The sequence below is a fragment of the Malaclemys terrapin genome, chromosome 6, assembly GCF_027887155.1.
Source record: "Malaclemys terrapin pileata isolate rMalTer1 chromosome 6, rMalTer1.hap1, whole genome shotgun sequence".
Lineage (NCBI taxonomy): Eukaryota > Metazoa > Chordata > Testudines > Emydidae > Malaclemys > Malaclemys terrapin.
In genome coordinates this window covers 115,705,427-115,733,353 of record NC_071510.1, presented here as the reverse complement: position 1 = coordinate 115,733,353, position 27,927 = coordinate 115,705,427, and the positions used below count along the sequence as shown (strand labels likewise).

The 27,927-nt window shown below is 40.0% G+C and overlaps 1 protein-coding gene across 4 annotated transcripts; it reads left to right on the top strand.

Moving 5' to 3' along the window:
- Nucleotides 1-765: 765 nt before the first annotated feature.
- Nucleotides 766-25,910, top strand: C6H18orf54 (chromosome 6 C18orf54 homolog). Of its 4 annotated transcripts, none has more exons than XM_054033097.1 (8): nucleotides 766-851; nucleotides 2,007-2,327; nucleotides 7,489-8,268; nucleotides 10,916-11,066; nucleotides 13,024-13,132; nucleotides 17,766-17,897; nucleotides 21,188-21,261; nucleotides 23,408-25,910. In XM_054033097.1, the coding sequence occupies exons 2-8, from the start codon at nucleotides 2,057-2,059 to the stop codon at nucleotides 23,550-23,552; spliced, it is 1,662 nt and encodes a 553-aa protein (XP_053889072.1). In that variant the 5' UTR covers nucleotides 766-851; nucleotides 2,007-2,056; the 3' UTR covers nucleotides 23,553-25,910. The 4 variants fall into 4 exon arrangements, with proteins under 4 accessions (XP_053889072.1, XP_053889074.1, XP_053889073.1 ...); XM_054033099.1 differs by lacking the exon at nucleotides 23,408-25,910 and adding an exon at nucleotides 23,122-23,401; XM_054033098.1 differs by lacking the exon at nucleotides 17,766-17,897.
- Nucleotides 25,911-27,927: the final 2,017 nt, after the last annotated feature.

Here is a 27,927-nt window from a genome sequence, read left to right as displayed (position 1 = left end):
GTTAGGTAAAAAAGCAAGTCCTCACTCACCTCTCCAGCACCCGAGTTCATGCGGAGTTGGTATGGGCTCACAATCTGTCAGAGACCAGACACCAATTCGTTGATCAACGGGCTCACACTATCCTTAGCTTGAAAGGCTTCAGAGTAAGTGTGGCAAGTTTATTAGGGGTGAGCATCAATATTTATACACAGAAGTAAACAAAGTGATTAACAGATCATAATGGTCATGCATAATCAAACAAGATTCTACAGGATAAAACAGGTTAAAATGTAAATTCAGAAAGAGAAAAGGGGAGATGGCTACTTAAGGGGAGGGGGGTGTCATGAGTAGTTCGCAGGTCAGAGCTTTGATTAAAAGTTCAGACAGAGACATCAAGTCTGGGTTAAGTTTAAGCTCATCAAAAGTTCAGACTCAACATATGTAGGTACATTTTAGTGGCTTAGTTTGATGGGTGGATAGACAAATAACATATTATTGGGTCCTCTATTACAGACATCATTGAAGATGTAAGTTTTCAGGAGGGATTTAAGCGAGGAGTGGATCCTTTTCCTGGCACACAGGAGCAGGGCACCCAGAGTCCAGCTCAGCTCTCTGCATCACAGCAGCGTGCGCCTGCCGCGGCGATGTGTGGCAACGGCCCGCTGGGCATTCTGGGAGTTGTAGTCCCCAGCTGGCTCAGACGGAGGAGGTAAACTACAACTCCCAGGAAGGAGCGCGACCGGGTGCTCCTGCGCAGTGACTAGCCAAGCGCCATTTTGAAAGAAGTGTCGTTGTACTTTAAACTAGCGGGCGGCAACGGCGGCTCTGGGGTGCTGAGGAGAGCAGATGTCGCTGCTGACTGTCCCGGCTGGGTATGGTGCCTTAGAGCCCCCGCGGGGTGTCCAAGCCCCCCACTGGGGCTCAGCATTGTAGCCTCCCCGGCCGGAGCGAGGTGCGGAGCGGGCAGCGGGGCGGAAGGTCTCTGGGGGCGGTGGGGGCCGGGGCTTGGCAACAGCCCTGCCTCTCGTGTGAGGTGCCAGCTTGGGCGAGGCTGTGGTTTTCAAAGAAGTCTAAAGGAAGCGAGGTGCCTATTTCCCGTGGGATTTAATTCCTTTCGGCGTCTTTGAAAATGCCAGCTTCAGCATTTAGTGCTAGTCTGTGTTTATGACCCTTCCGTAAATGTCAGTCCATGGAAGTGTGATAAATTGGCTTGATCTTAATTGCATAGATAGGCCGGAGGACCTGAAAAGCTCTTAGAGCCTGTCCAGTGTCACCCACACCTGTAGTTGGCAGGGGTCTTTAATACACCATTCCCAGTGCTATTGCATCTAAACTGTTCTTTAATTTCTGCAACGACAGTGCTTTATCACTTCGGTATATTCAACTGAACCACTTGCTTATACTGTTAAAAACATTTTTACTAATCACTTCAATTTTGCTCTATTATATTTTGGGTCTTCTGTGCTAGCTGTGATGTCATAGGATGACATTTCGGGATGTTCCAGCTGAAGGCAGACTTTAATCTATTCATGTGCTAAATGCCCCTCTTGCTTTTAAACTGGGGCTAGCTGGGGTCTTTCAGTACTAAATGTCGTTCAGAAAAAGCTAGTTTAACAGTGTGGTGGCCGTACAGCATGCAAGGTGCCTTTTGGATATGAACACTCAGATTCTTTCACTTTTCTTTGTCCAGATGCAGACTTTTTTGTTTTGTGCTCTGAATGCCTTTGTTTTTCTGATATTGCCTACTCATACATGTATAAATCATAACCTTTTTTTATTTTTTAAAGCTCTGAGGTCAAGAGCTAGATTGAATATCTGGCTTTTAGCTGAATAAAAGCTTAAAATTGCTGAATGGAATCTGTTAGCTTTTAAATAGTGCAACTATCAAAATTGGTGAAACTCTTACTGGTAATTAATAAACATACAGATGCTTGATAAAATTAAATACAGATATTTGGAAGTACAGTGTATGAGAGGATATCTCAGTACAGGTTATATATTGCTTATATTTGTATTTCTTTACTTAGACTCTTCAGAAAGATGAGAGGAGATTCCATTAGTCATTTGGATAAAAGCCATGGCATGCTCGTTTGAAAAAGACAGCATTTACTCGCCTGAATCTACTGTGTCTTCTCTCCTAGCAAGCTGCAGCCTTAACAGTAGTAACTCAAACGGCTCAATTCAATACAAAGACAAGGTATACAACTCTGCATCTCAGGCTTTGGAGGCTTATATTGAAGATTTTGACCAAAGTCTTATGTCTTCAGAAGTAAGCACTGGAAAAATCTGCATAGGTCAGAGTACTCCTAAAGATAAGTCAGCAAAGTTTGCTTCTGTACAAAAATACGGTATGTTTCCTGTAAATGAAGCTTAAATTGTGGTTTTGTTTAATATTTTGACATATCCCTAAAGAGAACATCTCATGAACTGGTTCTGTCATCTTTTACAATTTTCAGTCTGTTCTTGTTTTGTTACGTATGGCTATAGATATCTTATTGAGATTTAATATTTTTAATTCCTTTTTGGAATTTGAAATCTGTCAAAAGTCTTAACACTGATCAGTAACTTAATTACTTGTTTTGTAGATGAAATCTATTTGATTTAATGAATATTTGCTACATAACAAATTGTAAGCATATATTGTGTAACGAATGGTGCTTAGATAGTGATGCTTCTCATTCTCTGTATTAGTTAGTCTTCAGTAAAAATGAGTTTTTATATTTAGTCTTTTAAAAATAAAACCATCTAAATTTGAAATTAGAGATCTATGGTGGAAGTGGAAGAAGTCTGCTAACTACACTTCCTCAGTTTCATCTCCTATCTGTAGAAGTTTTTAGGTGTGTAAAGGAACCTGATCTCCTGGACTGCAAACTGGGCTGGGGTGAAACTGCACTTCCATACTGTGCTGTTTACCTCTTACTTTCATATTAAAGATTAAATGAAACTTTTGTAAATAAAACAAGATTTGAAATCATAAGCAAATATAAGTAAAAGGTAGAATACTGCTGGAGTGGTGGATTATAAAGGGGCTACAGAATTTTGGTCTAATTTTAGTTGTTAGGTTTAGTGTGGTGGTGGTCTGTAATATATACAGGCACTAGCTACATGATCTAGTGGTCCATTTTGGCCTTAAACTCTATATTTGGAATAGCTGTTATTGCCATATACATAAATATAGTGCAGGTCTTACCATGGGAGTGAATAAAACCACTGTTCTATATATGCCACACATTATATATGAAAACACTGTTTTAGATCCCAATCCTGCATCACTTACTTGCCTGCTTAAAACTGAGAATGTGAGTAATACCACTGAAGTCAATGGGATTACTCATTCTTAAAGTGAGGGTGTGTATGTTTATAGGATTGAAGCTCTCACTTTTTTAAAAATGAAGTTATTGGGTCTACTGTCGTGTATCCGTTGATCTGTAGTGCCTTTAGTTACTATCAGTCCAACAGTGGTGAGCTTAATGGAAATCAAAATATCTTTCTGGGGACCCCAGAAAATATGTTTTTGAGATCTGAGAGATTGAGCTCTTAGCCAAAAACTAGTGTTGAGTTTTGTTGAAAAGCTGAAAAGTATCCTTATCAGATGGCAAATGTCACTGACACAATGGACTTAAATGCTATTTTAAAAATAGAAAACCTGTCAGTGATACCACAGTGAATATTGCATGTCCTGGATCTTAAGCAGGTGTAATTTTATGGAAAATTCTACATTTGGGGGGGAAAAGAGGAAAAAAAAATATGGTAGAACAACTTAATGAGTAACTGATGTTTGGAGCTAATCAGAGGTTAAGAATGTTAGGATAAGTCACTGTGGGGAAATAGATTTGTGGATAGTGGGCTGATGACACAGACATAGGTACAGGAATAAACTTACTGCTCTGCAGCTGATTAAATATAAATCATCTCCACAATATATGATGTGCATGTATAGAACATAATAATGTAAATCAGTGCCTAAACTTGGATCTTGACAAGGATTCAATTTCTGTTCCTAGAGTAATATCAGAATTATATAAAACTAATTTGCCTGAGCACCTCTTAGATGCTGGTGGTATTATCAGTTCAGATAGTTGGGGTTTACTTGTTGCTTTATCTGAACTAGAGTTTTTGGCTGCACCATGACTAGGAACAAATGTTTGTAGAAGTTTTGCATTAGTCTTTACAGCTGTTAGTTAATTGATTGCCAATAAACTCAAGTTAACTCTAATTACCACCACCAGAAACTCTAGTCAGAAACACCTGGAGATGTGAGGGTGTGAGAGAAACTGTTTTAGTGGCATGCAGTTTGTTTATGGTTAGATAAGGCTGATATTTTTGTTTAATAGCTTTGTGATTCTAGTGCTTGTTTAAAAACAACTTTTTCTGTTCAGAGAAAATATTTTCTCTTTCCCTTGGATACTGAAAGCACTTTACAAACTGAGCCCCCAATTCGGCACTGAGCCTCATTGGTGGTGCTCTACTGAGCATATGTCTGCACGTTCTACATTTGCAAGACTGGATGTGTTTAATACAGTAGATTAACACACTATGCAGTTGAAACTGCTGGAAGATTTTAGGTAGTAAAAATACCTAAAATGAAATTTGGCTAGGAAGGTAGAATACACTTTAATGATGGCATCAGAATCTCAATTTTAGAAATCTCTTCTAAAAGACTGAATTCTGACCCTGCATAGCTTCTGAGTTCTAGTATAATCACAGGCTGACATTCTGTAGCTGCAGGCTATTGTCTTGTCCTTTCAATTCTACTTTTCTCTTCTAATATACTTGCTGCACTTCAGGGTAGACAGGGAATCAGCTTTAATATTCATGTATAGATGACAGTCAGTCACTATTCAGCTGGAAATATTACGGATGGATTAGCAAAATGCCTAACCTTGAAGGAAGGCATGCCCTAAAATTGGACACCTCTGTTTCTTTTGCTGATGCTAGATCCTACAGTATTCAAGTAGTAAGATTTTTTTGGGGGGGAGGCAGAGACTGTCTTATGTCTGAGAGACTCCATGTGCACTTGTGGTGCTACATAATGTTGTGATAACAGCTACAATTTACATATGATAGCAACTTGGACGCTCTCTATTGGAGTTAGCTGTATTCTGTGTCCCAATAAAACTTTAAAATTAAAAAGCTAATTGCTGAAAAGGTTTCAGCATCCTATGAGTTCTGTGCGCCCTGTAAATCATCATTTGAAATGTATTATGGGCAAAATGGACAGCTGTGCACGTGTGTACCTAAAATCTGTGTAATTCATGTTTATATACGAATGCAATTCTTTGAAAATAGAGTACTCAGCCCTGGTCTACAGTACAAACTTACGCTGTTATCTAAGTTCCCTGTAAGCTGCGTGGCTGCGCAGCAGCCTTCTTAGCGCCATGCAGACACTTAGGGAACCCGCCTGGGGGACCTGCTGCAGCTGGCCCCAACCTAGCCCGGTCTCCAACCTGCCTCGGCCGGGACAGCCCTCCCCCGGTCCCAACTCTGCTGTGCCTGGACTGGCCGAAGCACCCCTCCCCGGCCCGAACCCACCCCTGGCCTGGACCTGCCAGGAGAGGGGCACCTATCCTGTGGCCCCAGCCTCGGAGCTGCTGCAGCAGGGAGAGGGGCCTCTCCTACTCCCCCTCCCCCAAGCTCGGGTGCTACTGAGGGAAGAGAGGGCTGGGGGGAGTCCTCTCTCTCTCTCCCCACTGTAGCCCTGGAGCACCCTCCTGCACCCCAAACTCCTCATCCCCGGCCCCACCCCAGAGCCTGCATCCCCAGCCAGAGCCCTCATCCCCAGCACCCAACCCTCTGTCCCAGCCCTGAGCCCTTCCTCCCTGGCCCCACCCCAGAGCCTGCACCCCCAGCTGGATCCCTCATACCCCCTGCATCCCAATCCTCTACCCCAGCCCTGAGCCTTTCATCCCCACTCCAGCGCTGGATTTTCCACACCGCTGAGTGACACAGTTATACTGATTGAACTCCCAGTGTAGACTGACCTATGTTGGTTGACAGGAGAGCTTCTCTCCCATCAACATAGCTACTGCCTCTCAGGCAGGTGAAGAAACTCTCCCAATGGTGAGGTAGTGTCTTCACTAAATGCTGTAGCAGAGCTATAAGTATAGACAAGCCCTGGGTGATTAATAGTATTTCTGACAGAAGACAGGGGGAGGTTATGTAGTTGAGCAAACTTAAGAAAGGAAAAAAAAAAAAAGTTCCCTTCTGGCTAAGGATCTTTGTTTTAGTTTATAGAGTGCTATACAAATATGAAAAAATCCTTATTGCCATCTTCTTTAAACAGCTAACACAAATAGAGTTCAAATTGCAGACTTGTCTGTGTGACTACAAAAAAGATAATTAGGAAAGCTCTTCCCAAGAGCTTCTTTTGGGGATAGGTAGGCTGCAAGCTTTTGATTTAACTTTTTTTTTTTGGAGGGGGCTTATATTTGTGACCCAAATTGTAGTCAGGCACAGAAGTGACTATGGGATGCCTGAGCAGAAATTAGAGTTGGAATGCAAGCCAAGTAATTAAGTGGCTTTAGGAAGAAAGTGAGTATTTAACTGACACAACTTTAATGTCCTAAAAATACTAACAGGAATATTTATTGCTAATATATGCCAAGATTTGTTTCTAGGGGGTTGCATTGGGAGGCCCACCTTTATAAGCATGGGGATTCAGCATCCTACAGGGAGAACAGTTAGTAGTAGTAGTTCCATTTTGGATCTTGCATATGAACAAGTTCTGGGTAGAGGATGATTTGTATACCCTATCCTTATCCTAGGTTACCATTTTAGAGGAATGCACTGCTGTTGGGGAAAGGAAGGTTTGTCCATACCACTTTGTATCAGAGTTTATGCCTCTGCAGTGAAACAAAGATGGCAGCTTAGATCCCCTTCCTTCTAGGAGTTTCACAACTTCTTGGTAGCAATATTTTAACGGTATTTTCATTGTTTTTATCCCTCTGCTCTGTGACCAACTTTCTGGTGATGTTTGCATTGGGGTGTATAAACTGTATCTCACTGAGAACTCCCCCAGGTTCCCCTCCCCCTGCCAAGCTGCATCTTCCTGGGCATCAAACAAAATGAAGCTCTAAATCCATAATGCCTCCAATCCAGGTGATGTCTGAAATATGTGGCTATTTATAGTCAAAACACTTCTCTGAATGGTGCACCGTTTTGGTTTTATGAATCATATAAACAGCAGAAAGAAGATGCTAGATTTTCCCCATAACCATCCCCCTCTACAGTTCCACAGGCATAACACGAGTATCTTGACTCATGGGGACTTTTAAGACAAAAGTTTTAAATGATTTTATTTTGTTCATTTTTGCCACCAATATTTTGAGAGAAGTGGAGTCAGAATTGATAGACTGTGATGCTTTGAAACACCAGTATACAATATTCACATTGTAATTTAGTAAAAGAACTGTAATGTAAAAATGTATCTATTATAGGTTTTTTTAAATATATGGTTTTAATGCATTTTTTAAATTTAGGAAAATATATAACAGTCTCTTTGTTTTTCAGCTTTGGAGGACTTTAACCAGCAAGTAAAACTCAACTCCATTGCCTCACCTTTTATAAGACAAACTGTTTGTGACCCAGACTTGATTAGTCTCACCACAGATGATCTACTAGCATTTCCAGCAGATGGATCACTGCCTTTTATCCACAAGAGTCCTTCTGGGTCAGGGCTTCAAAGTGGCAAGTGGATTAGGAAGTCACTGAAAAAACCTGCCTTCTATCCTTATCAGACTTCTTCATTTGATGTTGAAAAAGACTTTGATTTCCAAGACAATGGCAACGCTGTGGATAATCGAAATCATTACAGAGACGTTGACAAAGAGAAACACAATGTGTATAAATCTCACAAATACAATTCTATATTTTCTAAAGAAAATGCAGGGGATTGCCTTTTTCAACAACACTCTGAGTCCATTTCTGTCAAGAATTATCCAAGGTGGCTTACTAGCCATAAGTCTGACTTGAATGTGTCGGGGATAAGTAGTATTCCTGATTTCAAGTACCCAATCTGGCTAAAGAGTCATAACCTTTTATGTGATTCAGCTAATCAAAGTTTTATTCAAACATTGAACATGCAAGATGAATTTTCCTCTTCACAAATGTGTGAGAGTATGGAAAAAAAACACATTGTGAATAAATTAGACTGCAATTCTTTTGAACAAAATAGTTATCTGGAGCCTACAGGTGACAGTGAAGTAACAGGAAATTGCCGATATGTCAGACCAAGTACAGACTTCCAACCTGGCAATGTTCTCTCAAGACAGTCCAAACAGCCATTCAGAGGTAACTGCATTACACATGATTTGTTTTGAATGTTTCTTGAGAAATGTTAAATGCAAAATGTTACTCTTTTAGTCACACATGACCGAACATGCTCCTGCTATATTGCGCAGAGTGAACCGCTGCACAGTAAGACTATTCACACCTATCCTACATGGGGGAGTGGAGAAAAATCCATGCTCCTGAGTATTTAGGGGGGAGGGATAGCTCAGTGGTTTGAGCATTAGCCTGCTAAACCCAGGGTTGTGAGTTCAATGCTTGAGGGAGCCCCACTTAGGGATCTGGGGCAAAATCAGTATTTGGTCCTGCTAGTGAAGACGGGGCTGGACTCGATGACCTTTCAAGGTCCTTTCCAGTTCTAGGAGATAGGATATCTCCATTAATTATAATTATTATTGGAGGACTTCGATGATACACTATAAATATTCTTGAATCAGCCTAGCTACCGCCTCTTGAGGGGGTGGATTTACTACAGAGACAGAAAAACCTGGTGGTCTAGAAAGTGTCTACACTACGGTGCTACTGCAGCACTATAGCTGTGCCGCTGTAGAGTCCATAATATTAACATTCTCTAAGTTAGAGTGAACAAAGGGCACTTTACTCCTAAATGAGAGTACCTATACGGGGTTAACACTGTTTTAACTTATGCACCTTGACTTCACGCTTCTAGCTCGTTTGCCTTTGTGACCAGCCTCTGCCAGTTTCTCCCAAAACAGCAGCAGCGGATACTGCACTGAGAATACCTGTGAGCCGCTGTAGCAGGAGAGAATGGAGGGAGCTGGACGTTACTGTGCCCATTTGTGCGATGTGGGGAGAAGGACTCGGCGCCCTATCCCTGCAGGTGGCACAACGTGGCGCTGTAACTCCCTCAACTCCTTAGGGGATGAGAAAGCCAAGCTTACCCCATAGCCAGTTTGTGTCCAGGTTCCGATTTTTTTTGGGAGCATCATGTGGAGTGGGTGCTCTTTCAATTCCCAGGGTCAGGGGCAGCTTGCTGATCTGGACTCCATTCATAAATCCCCCAGCATGTGGTGCCAGCAGCCCAACAGCTTTTTCCTGTTGCTAGCTAATGTGGTTAGTCATGTAGCTCAAGGGGTAGAAGTCTGTGCTGCAGTGTTGATGTATGGTTGGGATTGGATTTATTTAAAAAAAAAAAAAATACCCCTAGGAAATTCATATAAAATCTAATTAAAACTATTATTTTAGATGACAAAGTCAAGCACTCAGAAGTTCAGGAATGTCATTTACAGATGCCTGCATAACTTTAGTTTGCACCCCTTTGTGTATATTTATTTTTAATTATATTATCACATATTATTTTTTTTCACAGGACCCCTACCTCACTCAGTCCAGAGGTTGGCTGGACAGGTAGTTGAATTAGGGTTGCACGTGAAAACGTAAATCTGTCCCTTCCTAATTTTCGAGTGCTTGACTTTGCAACCTAATTAATGCAATTTTTGTTTGTAATTACATATGGTGTGTGCGTAAGCAGAACTTCTTGAAGTACCTATTATGTAACACTATGAAGAAGAAAACACCTATTTGCCAGCCATTTAAGAACCCTCAATATTAACGTAGATTTGATTAAATGATCTTAATATCAGAGTGCTTTATAAAGTTAAGGAATCTTGAATGTTGTATTCTATAAGTGAGTTATGGAAGGAAACATCTGACTGCCTGGAAAGGCTGTGGCTATGTTAATTTTCCTTTCAATTCACATCTGACACAGACGTGCAATTGAACAATGATATGCCCCACAGCAGGGGTCGGCAACCTCTGGCACGCGGCTCGCCAGGGTAAGCACCCTGCCAGGCCGGGCCAGTTTGTGTACCTGCCGCGTCTGCAGGTTCGGCGGATCGCGGCTCCCACTGGCCACGGTTTGCCACTCCAGGCCAATGGGGGCTGCGGGAAGCGGCGCAGGCCAAGGGATGTGCTGGCTGCAGCTTCCCGCTACCCCCATTGGCCGGGAGCGGCGAACCGTGGCCAGTGGGAGCCACAATCGGCTGAACCTGCGGTCGCGGCAGGTAAACAAACCAGCCTGGCCCGCCAAGGTGCTTACCTGGCGAGCTGCGTGCCAGAGGTTGCCGACCCCTGCCGTACAGCCACAATAAAGATCAGCAGAGGCACTGATGCTGGAGGTCCCCCACTATAAACATGAGACAGTTGTCAGGGCATTCTTTGTGAGGGATACTCAACTTTGGAATTCTCTTTTCCCCAAGTGTTGAGGTGGGTTGAAGGCTAAAGAGTTTTTGTTTACTGTAGAGGTTATTTTATCTTCTGGGATGTTGGGAAGAGCAGTCCACTGTATTTGAGACTTTTCTGGGGACTTAAAGCTTGGAATGGAGACCTATTTATGTTTTATAAAATCATATGACAAGATTTTTAAAAATAGATGCCTAGAGTTAGTCTCATAGTTCCATATTAAGAGGCTTAATTTCATATTTAAGCAAAATTTTAGGCATCACACTTTGAAAATTTTGGCAATAATGTCTGTGAAAGAGGACCGGCTATTTCCAGGGTCTTACAAATTATTTAGAATAAGTCTGAACAGTATCATGTAATAATGAAAGTGAAATTGCTGACTTGAAGAATCTTGGTGTATAGTAACTGGTGATACTGTGTTGTGGTTTTATTTTTGTTTGTTTTTTAGATGACCAGATTGAGTTGCTTATCTTGAAGGCAAAGAGAACTCTAGAGTCTTCTGTTGAGAATTTGTCAAGTTCTCAGAAAAATGATGGCAGCCCCTGTACAGTAGATATACTGGAAGCAGAAAGATCCTGGGAAAATGTTCCAGTTGCTTTGTGAGTAAACAAAAATAAACATTAGAACAATTTGTTCTTGAAAGTGTATCACATCGTACTTGGGCAATGTGGTGTGTATGCTGTAGATCAGTGGTTCTCTCTCTTTTATATATAACATGTATGGCCCTGAGGATGTCACATGGACCGCAGCTGTGTGCTGATTGGGCTGCAAGCGACCCGCAGGTTGAGAACCACCGCTATAGATCATTTTAGATCAGCATGATTTGCTCACATATAAATGCTAAGGAAAGAGAAGGGAGTGTTTTTAGAAGATATTTTATCATATTAGGTGGTACACTGCTGTCTCCTGTTCAATCATATTATCAATTATCAGGTTTCTATTTTCACTAAAACCACTTTGATATATTTCTGGATCACTATTTTTGTAAATTTTGTTAGTGCAAGAAAAGTTTTGATGTAAGGGAACACACTGACACATTATTCATTTGTTTGGGGGGGGGGAAGTTGATAGCTGTGGAGGTTCCTGGACAGCTTCAGAGATGGGTTTAGATTCTTGAACTGGGTGTTTGGAATAGTCCTGGATGTAAAATCCCACTTGTCCGACAGAAAAGGATTGTCTTCTATGGGACCAAATAATGTGACCTACGCTGAAAGGGAAAGTAACCTTAAATGTTCTGATTTGAAAATGAAGTCAAGGGGGGAGGATTAGCTAACACAGGAAAAGAGGTCCGTGCTGTAAATAGGATGTTTTGATGAGTTATTTGAAAGCGGAGAGCGAAGATTCTTGGTGCATTGGTAGATGAGTATTGTTCCAAATATAGGGAGCAGACCGAATTTGGTATAGTGGAAAGCTATAGTAAAAAATGTTAATATCTCATCTTCCTTCCCACTACACCCCCTCCTTTTTTAAAATGACTATGAAGGTCTTGTCTACACAGAAAAAGTGGAACTTAATCACCAGTGCTGGAAAGTGGTGCAGACAGGGCTCACCTGTCAGTACCAGTGGTGGAATTGAACTTGTGTTGAATCACATTTTGGCTAGGGTAGGCATGGGAGCATAGAAATGTAGGGCTGGAAGGGACCTGAAGAGGTCATCTACTCCATCCCCACACGCTGAGGCAGGGTTAAGTATACCTAGACCATCCCTGAGGGTTTGTCTAACCTGTTTTTGAAAACCTTCAATGATGGGGATTCCACAAGCTCCTTAAGTAACGTATTCCCTTGCTTAGCTGTTTAGAAAGATTTTTTTTCCTAATATTTAACCTAAATCTCCCATGCTGCAAACTAAGCCAATTACTTCTTGTCCTACCCTCAATGGACATGGAGAACAATTGATCATGGTCATCTTTAAGACAACTTTTTATATATTTGAAAACTTATCATGTTCCCCACCCCAGCCTCTTCTCCTCTAGACTAAACGTGCCCAATTCTTTCAACCTTTCCTCCTAGATCATGTCTTTGAAACATTTTAGCACTTTTGTTGTTCTCCTCTGTACTATCTCCAGTTTCATTGTTTTTCTTAGTGTGGTGCCCAAAAGTGGACATAGTACTCCATCTGAAGGGCTCACCAGTGCCAAGTAGAGCGGAACAGTTATCTTCTGTCTTATGTACCATACCTCTGTTAATACACCCCAGCATCACGCTGTTGACTAAATTTCAAATTGTGACCCACTAACCCACAAATTCTTTTCTGCAGTGCTGCTGCCTAGCCAGTTATTTCCCACTTTATATTTTGCATTTGATTTTTTTTCGTTCTTAAGTGTAGTACTTTGCATTTGTCTTTATTTAATTTCATCTTGTTGGTTTCAGAGCAATTCTCCAATTTATCAGCATCATTCTAATCCTGTTCTCTGCAACCTCTCCCAGCTTTTTGTTATCTATATATTTTATAAGCATATGAAACATTAGTTCCAATGACATGTGAATGTATTTTATAGCAATTTGAGTTTGTAAAGCTGTTTCATTCTTTCAATTGCATGTTTAACTTTTTGTTTAGCAAACCTCCAGTGCCTGTACACTGTGAGGAGGATGAGAACTCTCTACAATCTCCCAAGGCTAACATTGTAAATGAATTCCTTGAAGACTGTTTAAATAATGACAATCAGGTAGGTTAAGCTGAATTTTGCCTGTTTTGTAATATTTCTTGCTTATAGTAGTCTTAAAGGAAATCATAACCCTTTACAGTTCTGTAAGTTGTTTCTAGTGCATGTACTTTTAATGCCCATGTTAGCACATAAGCCCAATAAATAGTAGCATGAGGAACACTTGTAAATTGGTTTCTGTTCTAGCTTTAATAATGAGTTAACAGCAAAAGGAAAAATTGTAATGACTTTAAATAGTCACATAATTTTAATGATTGAACCCTGCTTTTTGACCCTTCTGTGATCAAGAATTGCAAATAAATAGCAGTTGGTCTTAACCTATTTTGGTAATAGTAATAGTTTCATTAGTTGCTTGAATTTTCTATCCTATATTTTAACGTTTTTCCTATCTGATGTAACTAAATAGTGGTGGTCTCCATATAAATATCTGATTCTACTAATCTCTTAGCCTCAGTAATAGCTTTTGTCAATCAGTTGAGTTCCACAGGTTAGTTATGTATTGTATTTCCTCTTGTACATAAGAATGGCCCTACTAGGTCAGACCAAAGGTCCATCTAGCCCAGTATCCTGTCTTCCGACAGTGGCCAATGCCAGGTGCCCCAGAGGGAATGAACAGAACAGGTAATCATCTTGTTTACTGGTATCTGATTAATAAACATAAAAAACCCAACCTATCCCCAAATATTTAAAAAACATAACCGCCAAAAACTGTATTTCCACCCTTTTTGAATTATGAGGATCCTCAATATTGAAGCCATGGCCCTTATTCCATAGGAATAATGTCCGATGCTTCCGGCCGTATTATTCTAAATACTTACACTAACCTCTTCTATCTTCGCTTGAGCTCCAGTATATATATTTTTTTCTTCCTAAAATATAATGCACAGAGCACAATTCTTCTACTAAGCACAAAATGCAAAGGAAGCATAAGCAATAAACCCATTACAAAAATTGTAGCACCGCATTCTCACTCCAAATCTAAGGTCCGTACAGGATAATTTACAGTGCAATTGGGCATTCCTTTCCCTCTGTAAAATAAACTAAAAGAAAGGAACATTATTTAATTTTTAGGCCATAACTTTAATTGTGATGTGTGGATCCACTTTCCCTTTTCCCTTTTAATCTGCACTACAGTATGTGAAATTTTATTCATCATGGTAAATGGTCCGACCTATTTAGACTCCAGGACATGATTTTTCGATGTTCATTTCAAATATATTACTCTATCTCCGAATTTCCATAATCTACTGTCCCGAGCCACACGAGAATCCACCTAGTCTCTGGCTTTTTCAATGTTGTCAGTTTAAATTCCATTTTCTTATGTTCTATTGGTAACGCCCATACCCACTGGGTAACTGATACCTCCTCTTCCTCCTCTTCTACCGGGGGCGCTTCTTCAACTAACTTTGGTTCGGTTTCTGGAAGTGGGCATTCATGCACCTCTCCTTCCATCGGGAGACCATATGGTAACACCATTGCTTGTTTGTTATTCTCATAAGTAACATCTCTGCTAGTTAACATCATGGTCCATTGGGCCATCCTGGTATATGATATTCCTTTCCCCTGCAGTTTTCCTGATTAAAATATACTTCAGGGGAGAGTGAGCTGTTTGTATTATAATAGGGACTGTGCCAATAGTCAAAGCAAAAGCTTCAATGGCGCACACAGCAGCTAAACATTCTTTTTCACGTATCCCAAACTGCTGCTCCGTAGGGGTTAATCTAGGCTCATATGCTACCGGTATTAACTTCCTGTCAGTTTCTTGCAGCAATACCGCTGCTAGACTTCGTTGGGTTGCTGCCAGCTTAATCACAAATGGCTTGTTTATTTCTGAGAATTTCAATGCTGAAGCTTGCATCAAAGCTTGTTTTAAATTACAGAAAGCTTTTTCTTGTTCAGGCACCCACTCCCATTCTACTTACTTTTTTAGTAAAAGCCACAAGGGTCAAGTTATAGTGGCAAAATTCCAGATGTGTTTTCTTAAATAGTTAAACCCACCTAACATCACCCTCAACGCATGAGAATCCTCTGGCCTTGGTAAATTCATTAATGATTTCACCTTTTGTTGATCTATCTGAATTCCTTGGTCCCCTAGGGTCACCTCCCAAATAATTCACTTTCCTCTGCACTAGTTGGGCTTTCTCTTTATTAGCCTTGAAACCCGTTTCCTGGATAAGTCTCAACAATTTTAGTCCACTCGGTCACCTCCTCCTCCTCTACATATGAGGTGACAACTCCTCATCTTCACCACCTCCTTATCTACATATGAGGTAACATTCTCCTGATCCTCTTTGGATAATTGATCCAGCATTCACACCTCCCCTCAATTTCAAATACCTCCAAGCGATATTCCGAATCACATTTACTCCTTTCTTCTGCTTTTTACTCTTCACCTCCCCTTGCTGAATTTCAAAGGGCAAATTGGATGGCGTTGATTAACATATACTCATTTGCGTGGTTCCTCCAAAGGAGCAGCAGCACAGGAGCCAGCAAACAATTGTGAAAACGGTAGTTTGAGTGGAGATCTGTTGTAGGAAAAAGGAGACAAGCCCCTGGTCCTTAGGGGCAGTGAATGAGTTCTTGAGAGTATGTGTTTGCTCGGTAGTTTGTTTTCAGTTTGTAAAGTTTGGTAGGGGGCAGTGTGTTGAGAGAAGCAGAGCATTAGATCATGGCTAGGCAAGCCCTACCCCCAATCAAGGTTTAGCTGTGATCTAATGCTTTGCTTCTCTCAACACACACATAAAAACATGGTTCTCTCAACAAACATATACAGACGTATAAAGGCAGCCAACTGGCTAACCAGAGGCACAGGAACCATCAAATGGAGCTGTGAAAACGGGGGAGTTGTGGGAATTTAGGGGACGGTGTGTCTAGTTAGTGTGTGGTTTTTTTGTTCTGCTTGTTGTTTATGGGAGCTTAGGAGGCTATGACAGCTACAAAGACCTAAAGAATGGGAGAAACAATGAAGACAGGTTGGTGTGGAAATTGCAGGATGTACATCATTCTGGAGAGGGTGCCTGAAAGGTGATTCGTTTGTATGAAGTGCCCCTTGATAGATCTGATGGAAGAGAGGATCTTAGGTTTGGTGGTGCAGCTAGAAATAATGGTTGAGTTTAGAAGGGGATTTGAGCAGATGATGAAGGGAAGGCGAGAGGAGGCTGAAGGGAAAACTCAAGACTTGAAGATGCATTCTGGACAAGAATACTGAGAGGATAGTCATATGGTTAGTAGATATTCCTACTGCTAAACTTCTATTACTCAAGCATGGCATTTCTTCCCATAGAGATTCTATGATACAGTTTGATTCATTTAAGATTTTTACTATACACCTCTACCTCGATTATAATGCTGTCCTCGGGAGCCAAAAAATCTTACAGCATTATAGGCGAAACTGCATTATATCGAACTTGGTTTGATCCGCCAGAGTGCGCAGCCCTGCCCCCCCGGAGCGCTGCTTTACCACGTTATATCCGAATTCGTGTTATATCGGGTCGCGTTATATCGGGGTAGAGGTGTATTTGACTCTATACTTCCTTTCACATGTTTTGCCATTCCCAGGCCAGTTGCAACCTACTCTGTCATTCCTATATATTTTTTGTTTTTATCGCATCTATTGTGTGGAAAAAATCCATGCAAAGATCACTCTCTAGTTAAGTTTCATAGTTTTCCCTTATAAATCACAATTTAAAAAAAAATTCCTCTCATCTTTCAACTATAGTAATCGGAAGTGTTACTTGTTAACAAAAGTAGGCAAATAATTTTCAAACAGAGGTGATTGTTCTTAAGCTACTGATGTCCCTTCTAAAATTAAACATTCACAGTTAGAAAATGTGGAAATTCACAGTTCAGGTTCTAAACAACTCTTTTCCAAGGTGTTTACTTTCCAAATGTTGGGGAACATATGGTGTGCATGTTATGGGTGAATGTGGGATTGAGTTTGGTTCTGGATTTATCATATTTTTATTAAAATTAATATTTGGAGTTAAGAATTTTTGTGTGCCCAGCTATGTTCATTATCAGTGTAACTTACATCTATCAAATAAAGACAAGACATACTAAAAGCATGATCTCTATACCAACTTGCTGTCAGAGCAATTCCTGTATTCCTTTATCATTTCTAGACCTGATTCTGCCTTTTGGGAATGTCTACACTGCAATTACACACCCTTGGCTGGCACATGTCAGTAGGCTCGTGCTATGGGGCTGTTTAATCAGTGTGTAAATGTTCAGGCTCCAGCTGGTGCTCGGGCTGTGGTACCCCACAAAGTGGGAGGGTCCCAGAGCCTGGGTTCCAGCCCAAATCCAAATACCTACACCACAATTAAACAGCCCCTTGGGCAGTCCCTGCAAACCCGGGCCAGCTGCAATGTAGACATACCCTCTGTTACTCAAGGTCTACTGCACTGTACCTACGTTGGTTCCGTGGGCTACAGTGCCATAAAATTGATGTAGTTGGGAATGAGGCCCTCTATATGCTATTTCTATATAGTCTGACAAAAAAGTAGAGGAAAATCCACATAGGTCACAACTATCAAATTGTCCTAAAGAAAAATTAAAAGTAGCAGATCTGATTTTTAAAATGTTACAGCTCTTGTTTCATTGCAAGATCTAAAATCTTTCTGCTTTTTGGTTTTAGGAAAATACATTTTCTGGAGGTAACCACCATGGGCCAGTTGAAGCTTTAAAGCTAATGTTGTTCAACCTACAAGCAGTTCATGAAAGCTTTAACAAGAATAAAACTGCTGAACAAAATGATGAATTTAAAAAAGTAAGCAGTTTCTTCTTGATATTGGGTCTTATTGATATTACTATCCTGTCTAAGTTTTCTGTGGGACTGTACTTGTAAGAACCAGCCTACAAAGATGTGAGCACAGTTACCCATATTCATTCAAATTGGAGATAAAGACCTGTTTTGTCTTCTGGTTCATATATTTGACAGTGTAGTATTGTTCCCAGTTTTCTACTGTTTTATCCAGTCTACTGTAACTCTGTCGCAAGTGGTGGAACTTGTACCAGTTGTGTTGAGAGAACCTAATGGAGCTCCATGTTAGGAAGTTTTTTTCCTGATACTCAGTATTCAGCCTACAATTCCCCCTTAATTTCAAACCACTACTCGTAGTCCCTTGGACCACCCTACATCATTCTCTCTTTCTCTCTCCTCCGTGGTGTTAACAGGGTACAAATATCTGAAGAGTGTAAATATGCCCTTCCTTTGTTAAACGTTAGGCATATTGTACATATTACCCATGGTTTTCAACCCGTGTTCTGCAGACCCCGGGGGGTCCACAGACTATATTTAAGATTTCCAAAAGGGTCCACACTCCCATTCAAAATTTTTTGGTGGTCTGCTTTTAATACTTTTCCCATAAAGGCCCCAGTTCAGGAAAGCACTTAAACACATGTTTAAACCTATTGAAATCAAAGGGACTTAAGCACGTATTTATCACTAAGCACGTGCCTAAGTGCTTTATTGAATTAGGATGTTCTTAAGCGTGTTCCTAAATTGGGGTTGAAGTCAGTTTCTCCCCCCCCCCCTTTTTTATTTTTACCTCTTTAGTGAACTTTGATTTATCAAAATATCTTTTATAAAGAGATATTCAGAAATTAATATTCCAAATGTGGTCACTACCCAAACCATATGGACAAAAACTGTCATGTTTTTGATGTGACTCTTTACATGTAGTCCATAATTTCTTACTGACTTTCTGCCACATCAGACTGCAAGATTATGTCCAACTTCCTGTCCCACTCTCATCTTTTGGTTTCTTTCATATTCGATTGGATAGATGGTATACTATATTTAAGAGAACAGGGCTAGGTATCCGGAGATATTTTATTCTATCCTTTATCTAGCTATAAATTTGTTTCTTTTTAATCAAGCTTTCACTCATCTATTGGTCTGTTCATACATTTAATTGGTTCTAGAATTCAAATGTCTGCTTTAGATCTAGAATGTTTAATATCTTTGTATATTAATATTTTTAAGTGTTCTTCGCTGTTTCAGCTTACACACAACTGTATGCGAATCATCTGTGCATCCTTCCCTGCTTCAGACTCTTTCTCAGACCTTTAGTAGTTTGAGAGTTCTCTTTTCCTCAGTTACATGAAACCAGAATACTTCCTCTCACCAGTTGTCTTCAAAACTTCGTGCTAGCTACTACAGTGCCTCTGAAGGGGGTCTCCATCGTTTTTAGTGCAAGGCTAGTAATTCGATTTGTTTAACTCAAACACACTGCTGTGTAGACTGAACATGTAAGCCAACATGAGGTATCTTTTGCCATTTGCCATTAATGATCTGGAGGATGGCATGGACTGCACTCTCAGCAAGTTTGCAGATGACACTAAACTGGGAGGAGTGGTAGATACGATGGAGGGTAGGGATAGGATACAGAGGGACCTAGACAAATTAGAGGATTGGGCCAAAAGAAACCTGGTGAGGTTCAACAAGGACAAGTGCAGAGTCCTGCACTTAGGACGGAAGAATCCCATGCACTGTTACAGACTAGAGACCGAATGGCTAGGAAGCAGTTCTGCAGAAAAGGACCTAGGGGTTACAGTGGACGAGAAGCTGGATATGAGTCAACAGTGTGCCCTTGTTGCCAAGAAGGCTAATGGCAATTTGGGCTGTATAAGTAGGGGCATTGCCAGCAGATCGAGGGACGTGATCATTCCCCTCTATTCGACATTGATGAGACCTCATCTGAAGTAGTGAGTCCAGTTTTGGACCCCACACTACAAGAAGGATGTGGAAAAATTGGAAAGAGTCCAGCGGAGGGCAACAAAAATGATTAGGGGGCTGGAGCACATGACTTACGAGGAGAGGCTGAGGGAACTGGGATTGTTTAGTCTGCAGAAAGGAAGAACGAGAGGGGATTTGATAGCTGCTTTCAACTACCTGAAAGGGGGTTCCAACGAGGATGGATCTAGACTGTTCTCAGTGGTACCAGATGACAGAACAAGGAGTAATGGTGTCAAGTTGCAGTGAGGGAGGTTTAGGTTGGATATTAGGAAAAAACTTTTTCACTAGGAGGGTGGTGAAGCACTGGAATGGGTTGCCTAGGGAGGTGGTGGAATCTCCTTCCTTGGAGGTTTTTAAGGTCCGGCTGGACAAAGCCCTGGCTGGGATGATTTAGTTGGGAATTTGAGCAGGGGGTTGGACTAGATGACCTCCCGAGGTCCCTTCCAACCCTGATATTCTATGATTTTGAATATAATAGGAAAGTTTCACCCTATACAGTATCTTCTTAGGCACAGGAAGAAAAGAAGGATTTCCATGAGAAACATGGCATTTCAGATTAAAGGGATACATTACCTAATATTTGGATTTGCTTTTTTATAATCGCATCAGAAAGGTGGAAAGCCTCTAAGCATATATTTAGATGAAGAAAAGTCATGCTCAAATGCATTTAATTGTCCTATATTACAGAAACAAAATGTTTTAATAAAATCTGTTTAGAAATTCTTTACCTACTTGTTACTTACCATGTGCCTGTCATGTTATGCTAGTATCCTGTCCTATCTCCCAAAGCCATGTTGGAGCAGGTCAGTAACTGGATGGAAGACTTCAAAGAACATGTGCTACAAGTAGTGTTTAATTCAGAAGGTGAATTAAAACACTTTTCCAATGAGGCCAGCAGTTGTGTACTGTGCTGCTAGAGATGCTGTCTTGCATGCATAATGTGTTCTAACAAAAATATCTTGACCACTCCTTAACAGACATGGCAGTTTTCACCAGGGCAAGGAATTTTATCCATACTATGCTTACCTTATTTTGAATTAGGCAATTACATTTTGCTACCTTAATTTTTCTGCAGTTTCAAGTGAATTTGATGCAAATTAGGAACAGGTATTGAAGACTCGGTTATGTTGCAATGTGTTAAACTCTTCTACTTCACCCACAAAGCTCGATTCAGTGGCAAACAAGCTGATCCTTATAGTATGTGTATAATTTGTAAAGTTGTCAGAGACCCTATGGGGTGAAAGATGCTATATAAATGTAAACTATTCATATCTGTCCTGTTAGTCATTTGTTTATATTTGACAGATTTCTTTTTTAAGCTTTCAGAAGAAGCAGTTTCTGAATTAAAGCAATGTGACAATGTCGTGATCCCTATTACCAAGTCCCTTCGAAGGTAAGTGTACTAATTCTCTTACTCCGCATAATTAATTTCTTCTGTCTCAAAGTCTTGCTTGGAAAAATAAATATAATATATATAAATTATAAAACTAGCTGATGTATAAACACAAGTTAATTGTAAATACTAAAAATACATAGCAATTTATGGATCTAAGGAGTATCTAGTGAGCTGCTGTAGGGTTTTATCATAATATTTACATTATTTCTTCTGGGAGTCTTATAAAATTTGCAGGTGAAAACTGAAGTAATAAAAACTTGGAGAAGTTAGAAATATGGGACAAGGAAATTTTTAAAAAAGTGATTCCACCTAGAAAACAGTTTTTAAAAAAGTGGAATAGCCATGTTAGAGTATAACTTTCGATGGGTTGAAGAAAGAAACTTGGAGGGAATCGTGGGCAGAAAAATTAGATATGAACTTGTAATGCAGTGTGGTAGGAAAAGTAGCCAATGTAATTTGATGATGTGTGTGTTGAAGCATACTGTTGCATCAAGAGTAACCATAGAGTTGGTCCTTCCAAAAAACAATTTGTGTGGGAAATCTTCATTGCTGCATGACAGGGAAGCATCATAATGAATAGCTTACTTGAGAAAACATTTTCTGTGCATGAAATAAACACGAGTCCCATTTAAATAAATGCTCATAAATTGGTTGGAAACCTCTTGAACGCCAAAAGGCAGAATGGAAAAAACAGACTTCATAATAGAATCATTTTAACTTAATAACTGCTAGAGTATAATTCTGTTTCGACAAACTGTCCATCTTCACTGTTAAATATTAAATAAAAGTAAAATGTAAAAAGTGAAAATATAACTTGGGTACAGAAATAATTTCCTAACATAGTGCACTACTTTAGCATCCTAATTTGACTTTTAGACCAAAGCCTGGTCTACACTACAAAGTTAGAGCAATGTAAGCCTCCTTGCATGGACCTAGTTGTGCATTTGTGCATGCTTAAATTTGTCTCCCACTGAAGTAAGCACTCCATTATGCTGACATAGTAACGCCACCTCCCCAAGTAGCAACTGAGCTATGGTCAATGTACTGGGGTTGACACGGCGTGAATATAGACACTGCATTACCTATGTTGACCCTATCAGTCTTCCAGCAGCTGTCCCACAATGCCTGAAACTGACCACTCTGGTCACAATTGTGAACTCCACCCCCCCGGGGTCACAGTGACCGGAAGGCATCCCACTTCCCTGCCTTTCAAGCCCTGCACATTTTTGAAATGCCTTTTCCTAATTGTCCAGCTTGGCACACCTGGTAGCTCTCCATTGCTGTGCGCAACTGCCCAGCTAACCATGCTGGGTACATGTCCCAACTTGGAGTAGACCGGATCTCCTGGGCCTGTGGGTAGAAGAGGCTGTGCAGGCACAGCTACAGAACAGCCGTATAAATGTGAACATCTACTAGCAGATAGCACAGAGAATGCAGGAGAAAGGGTACAACAGGGATAAGCAGCAGTGCTATGAGAAAGTAAAGAAACATCAGCAGACGTGTCACAAGGTCAGGGAGGCCAACAATATGGTGCCAAGCAACAGATCTGTCCCTTTTACAAAGAGTTGCATGCCATACTTGGTGGAGATCCCCACCACCACCCCACACATCACCCTGCAGTTCTTTTTTTTATAAACTATCTCATTCTCTTAAATAAGTAATGAAAAGAAAGGACCAGTCCTCTCCATTAAAACTTGTTGACTAAAATGGAAATAATATCAAGCCAGAAGTTGGCAATTCAGATTTATAAAATTTAAAGTATTAAGTATGCTGCTAGGCAAAATCATTGACCCTAGAAGAAGCTGATGTTTTTTATATAATGCAGACTAAAATGTTGTCCTTTCTTGCTTTTAACAGTTATAAATAGGAAAAATAGACATCTGTAGAAAAAATGAAGAAATGCAGTGTCATGAAAGTATGTCTACAGTTGAATTGTCCCTTTAAATCAGCATTTAACAAAATGTTTAATTTGTTTTCACAGTTTTACATGTCAATATGTATTAATCTGAAGAGATGCCTCAAAACTGATTAAGTGGTGTTAATGAAGTACTGCCATTTCTGTTAAATATACGTAACTTAAATCATAATATATACTTGTTGATAAGGGTGGGTTTTTTTTGTTTGTTTTTTGTTTTAAATGTAGGGCTTTACACCATTTGTCCCGGCTCAAAGGCCTAGTTGATGATACCAGTGGCAAGCAAGATCAGAAAGATTATCATCAAGAAGATGGAAAGGGAAAAAATCAACAAATAAGAAATACCTTGTTGGAAGCTGAGCAGTCTATATAATTAAAATATTAGTACCCGTATAATAACCATTAACTTTTCTTTGAGAGCAGTTTCATAGGTCAAATATATTTTTATTTTTTTAAATTTGAGAAAAGTGTGTTATTTTAAAAGTACCATACAGGATTTCTACACTTTTTTTTTTTTTTTTAGCATTGAGGTGAAAACTCCAAAATGTATGAGTAATACATATAGAATCTAGTAAAATCTAATATTATCTGGAAAGATCGATACTATAAAGAATATTTATTTTATTAAAATAACTTGAGCAACCATCAAGGAAAAGACTCTGTGGTCTATAAATAAAATTCAGAAACTCAAAATGCTATGCCACATTCAGCAGCCCCATTACATCCCCCACACTCTGCTACAAAATTGATAGAAATAAGGAAACTGAAGAGTGAGGTATAAACTTACGCAAACAGGAAGGCTTTGCAACAATATTACAAAAAAGCTCTAGGATCATTGCTTTCTGATGGAACTTTATTTTGACATGATTATAGTCAGGAGCAAAGCCTACAGATTACTGAATTTGCTAACTCTAGAAACCCTTCTCAGGCATTTCTCTAATACAAGTCATGTAATCCCCTTTCAACCATTATTTCTAGTTACAGTAAGACAATATCCTGACAGATTTATAGGATGAAATACCAAAGTTCCTCAAGAGGCCAAATGAGTCTAGCTGTGACCTATTTCTTTGGATAGAAGTGCCATAAAATATCACCTAACTTTGAAAAGTAGTCCTTTTAAGCATGCATTTGCATAGCTATGTATTTTCTTCCATGCACTTTGTCAGTTGAGAGATTAATCGCTAAAGGTCAGTTAGGTTTTTGTTCTAATACAGTTGTATAAAATCCCCTCAAACCAAGTCAGTAAAGAAGCTTGAAAAGAACCAAAAGAATGCATTTAAAAGTTCCAGAATGCTGCATCAGTTCTTCAGGCTAGAGCAGTGTTAAATAGATCATTCAAGGCAAAGCTAGTTTGTCACTTGAAGCCTGGTGCAATGATGTTTGAAATTAAAAATAAAACAAGCATGAAATTTTTCAAGTGCCAGGATGTGGGAATTCTGTATTTAAATTATGCCTGTTGCATACTTCCTAGAAAAGAGCTGATTTGGTCTCTAAAGATATATGTTGGTAAATTGGTAATGAAATAAATATATTTTTAATTAATTAGATTAGGGGCTCATTATGTCTCTTCACCACTATGTACATGCTTGTGGCTAAGTGTTAACAAATACTATTTTACATCTGCAGCTCACATGAAAACATTGTTTGGTATTTGTCATTTGCAGAATTTTGATTAAAAATATTGTCAGCAGTTATGATTCACTATATATACACTTTATTAATATCAAGTGCATACTTTTTGTCCAGGTTTTCTCAGTTAGCCTGTAAAGTCTAAACCCAAATCGGTAAAGAAAGATGTCTGATTATTAAGTAAAGTGGAGTATCTGTGAGTGGAAGTAAAGAATAAACCACTTAACATATTGGATAAAGCATAGCTTTTACACATTTTAATTGACACACAATATATATAAATGCCTGTGGTTCCAATAAGATCCTTCCAGTGCCAGCCTTCATGGTTCTGCTTTTTATACTAGTCCTGCATAATTGAAATAGCTGGTTGGAAAGTGGGGGAGGGGCTCACTTGGTATATTGGTAATAAAAGTATAAGGCGGTCCTAAGTCCAGCCAAGCTCTGCTTCACACAGGATCCAAGAAAGGGTATGCCATTCTTGTAGTTCCCTGATCTAGGAATCTCAGTGTTGCTGCATCTTACAACCCAGCTCCTTATGGCCCCAATGGGCCCTTCCATCAGAGAATAGAAGTAAACCTCTACCCAGATATAATGCGACCCGATATAACACGAATTCGCATATAACGCAGTAAAGCAGTGCTCCAGGGTGATGGAGCTGCGCACTCCGGCGGATCAAAGCAAGTTCGATATAATGCGGTTTCACCTATAACGTGGTAAGATTTTTAGGCTCCTGAGGACAGCGTTCTATCAGGGTAGAGGTGGATAGAGATACTCTAGCCATTCCCTGTATACAGTGGAATTCCCAGCTTTCTACTTTGCTTGTTTTATAGCCCTATCAAACTGGTAGAGCAGCACAAAAGGATATGTACCAGATTCATGAATTGGGCCCAAATCCTTTGACCTGCGTCTCTGAGCTTAAATCTGTCCCAGGGTAGTAATGCCATCTGTCAATGGTCAGTGAAAAAGTTCACCAGCAACCACGCACCGCACCATAACAACTCTAACTCAGGAACCAACCCATGCAACAAACCTCAATGCCAACTCTGCCCACATATCTACACCAGCAACACCATCACTGGACCTAACCAGATCAGCTACAACATCACCGGCTCATTCACCTGCACGTCCACTAATGTTATATATGCTAGCAATGCCCCTCTGCTATGTACATTGGCCAAACAGGACAGTCACTACGCAAGAGGATAAATGGACACAAGTCAGATATCAGGAATGGCAATATACAAAAACCTGTAGGAGAACACTTCAACCTCCCTGGCCACACAATAGCAGATGTAAAGGTTGCCATCTTACAGCAAAAAAACTTCAGGACCAGACTCCAAAGAGAAACTGCTGAGCTCCAGTTCATTTGCAAATTTGACACCATCAGATCAGGATTAAACAAAGACTGTGAATGGCTATCCAACTACAGAAACAGTTTCTCCTCCCTTGGTGTTCACACCTCAACTGCTAGCAGAGCACCTCACCCTCCCTGATTGAACTAACCTCGTTATCTCCACACTGATATATACCTGCCTCTGGAGATTTCCATTACTTGCATCTGAAGAAGTGAGGTTCTTACCCACGAAAGCTTATGCTCCCAGTACTTCTGTTAGTCTCAAAGGTGCCACAGGACCCTCTGTTGCTTTTTACAGATTCAGACTAACACGGCTACCCCTCTGATAAGTGAAAAAGTTGGTGTCAGTCACGTTGTGTGTGAATTCGTGTCCACGTTAAAATAAATGTGGTTTTTTTTTTTAATTTATTTATTACTGAAAAGACAAGAATTGGATGGGAATGAAATCTGAGCAGTCACCACACCCCTATATGTGGTCCCTCAAGGTCTGGGTTGAGGTATATTGACAAGACATTTGTAGGAAGCCTTTGCAACAGCTCTGTAAGCTGTACCTGTTCTGTTACTAGTCCAGTCTACTAGGCTATCAAGCCAACATTGTATCATTACTAAATTCACTGTACATAAAACACCAGATGAAACATACGCATCTCCAAATGAAAACAGAATTTTCTAGCAAGCCCCTGTCACATGTACAGTGAGGTCTCATATGTACAACAGATTTGTGATAAACTCAAAGGTGCCAATTTGAAGAACTGTAAGATACTAAAAGAAAAAAATAGGATGATTAGTAATAGAAAAGAGAATTAATAATTTCCCCTTCTTGGCTCCCTGCAAGTTAAGAATGAGTAAGTAGATGGGAAAACCTATAGTTTTGATGACTTTAAATACCAATTTACTGTATCTGTTACTTTGCAAAAAGAAGTCTGGTGATTGTCATAAAATGAGAACTTCTGGCTCTCTGCGTGTGTTCAGAAGTTTGGATTACACAAATGTATTGAGTAAAATGTCTGGATGTAGAATCAGGGTCCAATAAATGAGAGGACTGTTCTACTGGAAAAGATTGTCTGTAAAAGCTTTTATACAGCAATACATTGTAAGTACACCAATGACCATACCAGATAATGTAGTAGTCTTAATACAGATACTAGGTAGGGTCTATCTTTGTCAAAGATGATTATACTGAAGATCTCGAGACTTAGCAGGAAATATGCCATTTTTCCATAGATTTAGTGTGACAAAGGAAAAACACGGACAGGGAAGGTGTTTTTGACCTGATTCTCCTCTGCTTTGCACAATCATTCATATCTGCAAAGTGGATGTAAAACTGCCATTTTGCTTTTTTAGCATTGTACACTTTGCATTTATTTGGTGTGGGTATAAATGTTTCCACAAGGGTTAAAGCAGTGGAGAATGATGTCCTTTGACTCTGAGGAGTTTAGAAGTCAGTATACCTTTAATAGGGCACAGGGTGAGCACATCCAATTGTTGCTGATTTTCAAAAAAAAAAAAATAAAAGCAGTAATATAGAAAGCACCAATGTACAACCACTCTCCATGTATTTGAATACAAGATGAGAATCCCAAAGCATTTGATATTACAGAAAAGTGACACTAGGAGTTTTCCATAAAAATGGGCCACAGGGTAACAAGTGCCTACAATCAGAAATGTTATACATTTAGAAGCCAAAACAGACTCAACCAAACAGGTTGTGCACATTTCTCCACTGGACTAGTAATACATTTTTGGATAAAGAAATCTTAGATCC